The 4,915-nt window shown below is 44.3% G+C and overlaps 1 protein-coding gene across 1 annotated transcript; it reads left to right on the top strand.

The window, feature by feature from the left end:
- Nucleotides 1-285: 285 nt before the first annotated feature.
- Nucleotides 286-4,810, top strand: LOC311119007 (transmembrane protein 184C-like; the record flags this gene model as incomplete). The annotated part of the gene is made up of 6 exons (XM_084193756.1): nt 286-402; nt 635-765; nt 1,476-1,512; nt 1,939-2,144; nt 2,620-2,694; nt 4,698-4,810. Coding segments are annotated over 6 exons (679 nt in total), but the record flags the coding sequence as incomplete, so codon positions are not given.
- Between the last annotated feature and the right edge of the window lie 105 nt (nt 4,811-4,915).

Genomic DNA, 4,915 nt, shown 5'->3' with positions numbered 1-4,915 from the left:
TTACAGCAATAACTGAAGGGTGCTTGTCCAGCCCTAGGTTTAACACAGGAGTGTAGGCTATTGACGTAATCATTTCTGTTATTTTGTAAATAAACATTGACACGCAGTGGAAGTAGCCTTTAGTGTCACAGTGTTGTGTTTAGGAAACAGCTACAGTAGATATAGCCTGTAGCCAACACCCACCCCATCCCATCCCATTCCCGCCTAGTTTTTAAACCCGAACATAACCCCAACAGAAGCGAACTAAACTGAACTGACCCGAAAGGAACCGAACCGAACGGAATCATGCCGTGTACGTGTGGGAACTGGAGACGGTGGATTAGGCCTCTGGTGGTGTGTCTTTACGTAGTCCTGCTGCTCGTTGTTCTACCGCTGTGTGTCTGGGAACTACAGAAGTCGGAGGTGAGATAGAACAACGCCAAGATCTGACTTTCATATTAGGAGTAACTGTTGCTGTCACATCTGTTAGCCTATAATAGCGCACCCGTCAAATACTTCGTTGTGTTATTCTCTCCTCAGCAACTCCTGTATGATTGTTATTGTATAGATGCTGTTGTTGCGCTAATGTGTTCATTTATAAACGGTATCTCCTAGTAAAGCATGGTTATGTAGTTGAACTTGGTCTGTGTTTCAGGTGGGGACCCACAGTAAAGCCTGGTTCATAGCTGGAGTGTTTGTGTTCATGACCATCCCTATCTCTCTGTGGGGCATCCTGCAGCACCTGGTACACTATACACAGCCGGAGCTACAGAAACCTATTATCAGGTAGGAACACACCTGGTACACACCTGGTACACTACACACAGCCTAAACTACAGAAACCTATTATCAGGTAGGAACACACCTGGTACACACCTGGTACACACCTGGTACACTATACACAGCCGGAGCTACAGAAACCTATTATCAGGTAGGAACACACCTGGTACACACCTGGTACACTACACACAGCCTAAACTACAGAAACCTATTATCAGGTAGGAACACACCTGGTACACACCTGGTACACACCTGGTACACTATACACAGCCGGAGCTACAGAAACCTATTATCAGGTAGGAACACACCTGGTACACACCTGGTACACACCTGGTACACTATACACAGCCGGAGCTACAGAAACCTATTATCAGGTAGGAACACACCTGGTACACACCTGGTACACTACACACAGCCTTAGCTACATAAACCTATTATCAGGTAGGAACACACCTGGTACACACCTGGTACACACCTGGTACACTATACACAGCCGGAGCTACAGAAACCTATTATCAGGTAGGAACACACCTGGTACACACCTGGTACACTACACACAGCCTTAGCTACAGAAACCTATTATCAGGTAGGTACACACCTGGTACACACCTGGTACACTACACACAGCCTTAGCTACATAAACCTATTATCAGGTAGGAACTATTTCTAAATGTAGGAGACCAGGACCACTGATCTTCTCTGTTGTGTTTTTACAGGATCCTATGGATGGTACCCATCTACAGTCTGGACAGTGTAAGGGGAAACTATTATTACCATTTTATTATAATACTGCTATAACATATCTATCTGGTTTAAGACCTCGCACTGCAGAGTAAAACTATGGAACACAGAGTCAGACATTCCATTGGTTCATAAGGTTCTGGAATGGCTGAACATTCTAAGTTCTATTCAGACCTCCATGTCTCTATGGTAACAGGACTAATTGAGGACGGTGTGGTGTTGTCACAAGACTGGGCTGCTCAAATAGCAGAGTCAGCACACGCACACACACACACACACACACACACAGACTATTTCTTTACAATGGTCACTCCATCAATCAATATGTGCTGGTTGAAAATAATGGACACATTTCATTTGGTCGTTCCCCATCTATCAATTAAACTGTCTTCCTCTCCCCCTCCTTCCCTTGGACATCATCTTCTTCTTCTTCTCTAGTGGATCGCGCTGCGCTACCCCAGGATAGCCATCTACGTAGACACGTGTAGAGAGTGTTACGAGGCATACGTCATTTACAACTTCCTCATCTTCCTGTTAAACTACCTCTCTAACCAGTACCCCAGTTTGGTGTTGATGCTAGAGGTTCAGGAACAACAGAGACATCTACCACCTCTATGCTGCTGTCCACCCTGGGCTATGGGAGAGTGAGTTAGGGAGGGAGGGAGGGAGGGAGGAGGGAGGAGGGAGGAGAGGGAGGGAGAGAGGGAGGGAGGGAGGGGGGAGAGGGAGGGAGGGGGGAGAGGGAGAGGGAGGGAGGGAGGGAGGAGAGGGAGGAGGGAGGGAGGGAGGGAGGGAGGGAGGGAGGGAGGGAGGGGAGAGTTGGAGTGAGTGATAGTGGGATGGAGGGAGGGAGAGAGGGAGGGAGGGAGGGAGGGAGGGAGGGGGAGGGAGGGAGGGAGGGAGGGAGGAGAGGGAGGGAGGGAGGGAGGGAGGGGAGAGTTGGAGTGAGTGATAGTGGGATGGAGGGAGGGAGGGAGGGAGGAAGAGGGTGATGGAGTTGTGATTGATGAACATGAATACAATGTCTTGATTGACTGATTGATGGTTGGTTGTGATTGATTGATTGGCTGATGGGTGTGACTGATTGATGGTTGTGATTGTTTGTCTCTCCTCTGTCAGGGTGTTGTTGTTCCGCTGTAAACTGGGGGTTCTACAGTACACCGTCGTCAGGCCCGTAACTACGGTGATAGCACTGTAAGTACGGCACTAACCAGGAAGTAACCAGGAATGAAAAAAACAACAAATATAAAATATATTTTGATTTGTTTGACACTTTTTTTGGTTACTACATGATTCCATCTGTGTTATTTCATAGTTTTGATGTCTTCACTATTATTCTACAATGTAGAAAATAGTAAAAATAAAGAAAAACCCTTGAATGAGTAGGTGTGTCCAAACTTTTGACTGGTACTGTATATATATATATATATATATATATATATATATATATACAGTGGGGAAAAAAAGTATTTAGATACTTATTTTCCACCATAATTTGCAAATAAATTCATAAAAAATCCTACAATGTGATTTTCTGGAATTTATTTTCTCATTTTGTCTGTCATAGTTGACGTGTACCTATGATGAAAATTACAGGCCTCTCTCATCTTTTTAAGTGGGAGAACTTGCACAATTGGTGGCTGACTAAATACTTTTTTGCCCCACTGTATACATACACTTAGGTTGGAGTCATTAAAACTCGTTTTTCAACCACTCCACAAATTTCTTGTTAACAAACTATAGTTTTGGCAAGTCGGTTAGGACATCTACTTTGTGCATGACACAAGTAATTTTTCCAACAATTGTTTACAGACAGATTATTTAATTTATAATTCACTGTATCACAATTCCAGTGGGTCAGAAGTTTACATACACTAAGTTGACTGTGCCTTTAAACAGCTTGGAAAATTCCAGAAAATGATGTCATGGCTATAGAAGCTTCTGATAGGCTAATTGACATAATTTGAGTCAATTGGAGGTGTACTTGTGGATGTATTTCAAGGCCTACCTTCAAACTCAGTGCCTCTTTGCTTGACATCATGGGAACATCAAAAGAAATCAGCCAAGACCTCAGAAAAAAAATTGTAGACCTCCACAAGTCTGGTTCATCCTTGAGAGCAATTTCCAAATGCCTGAAGGTACCACATTCATCTGTACAAACAATAGTACGCAAGTATAAACACCATGGGACCACGCAGCCGTCATACCGCTCAGGAAGGAGACGCGTTCTGTCTCCTAGAGATGAACGTACTTTGGTGCGAAAAGTGCAAATCAATCTCAGAACAACAGCAAAGGACCTTGTGAAGATGCTGGAGGAAACCGGTACAAAAGTATCTATATCCACAGTAAAACAAGTCCTATATCGACATAACCTGAAAGGCCGCTCAGCAAGGAAGAAGCCACTGCTCCAAAACCGCCATTAAAAAGCCAGATTACGGTTTGCAACTGCACATGGGGAAAAATATCTTACTTTTTGGAGAAATGTCCTCTGGTCTGATGAAACAAAAATAGAACTGTTTGGCCATAATGACCATTGTTATGTTTGGAGGAAAAAGGGGGACGCTTGCAAGCTGAAGAACACCATCCCAACCGTGAAGCACAGGGGTGGCAGCATCATGCTGTGGGGGTGCTTTGCTGCAGGAGGGACTGGTGCACTTCACAAAATAGATGGCATCATGAGGAAGGAAAATTATGTGGATATATTGAAGCAACATCTCAAGACATCAGTCAGGAAGTTAAAGCTTGGTCGCAAATGGATCCAAAAGTGGTGATCCTAACTGACCTAAAACAGGGAATTCTTATTAGGATTAAATGTCAGGAATTGTGATAAACTGAGTTTAAATGTATTTGGCTAAGGTGTATGTAAACTTCCGACTTCAACTGCATATATATATATATATATATATATCATACATTACAACATAGAGACATATAGGAAAGGTTTATCAGGTTATTATGTTTTTCTGATCCCCTCTCTCTCTCTACCTCCCTGTCTCTTTCTCCCCCTTCTCTCTCTCTACCTCCCTCTCTTTCTCCCCCCTCTCTCTCTACCTCCCTCTCTCTTTCTCCCCCCTCTCTCTCTACCTCCCTCTCTCTTTCTCCCCCCTCTCTCTCTACCTCTCTCTCTCTCTCTCACTACCTCCCTCTCTCTTTCTCCCCCCTCTCTCTCTCTCTACCCCTCTCTCTCTCCTGTGTAGTGTCTGTCAGTTGTGTGGTGTGTATGATGAGGGAAACTTCAGCAATAGGAACGCCTGGACCTACCTGGTCATAGTCAACAATATCTCTCAACTGGTGAGAACACACACACCTGGTCATAGTCAACAATATCTCTCAACTGGTGAGAACACACACACCTGGTCATAGTCAACAATATCTCTCAACTGGTGAGAACACACACACCTGGTCATAGTCAACA

Source organism: Coregonus lavaretus, assembly GCF_964263955.1.
Source record: "Coregonus lavaretus genome assembly, contig: HAP1_SCAFFOLD_927, whole genome shotgun sequence".
NCBI lineage: Eukaryota > Metazoa > Chordata > Actinopteri > Salmoniformes > Salmonidae > Coregonus > Coregonus lavaretus.
This window is presented reverse-complemented; position numbering and strand designations above follow the sequence as displayed.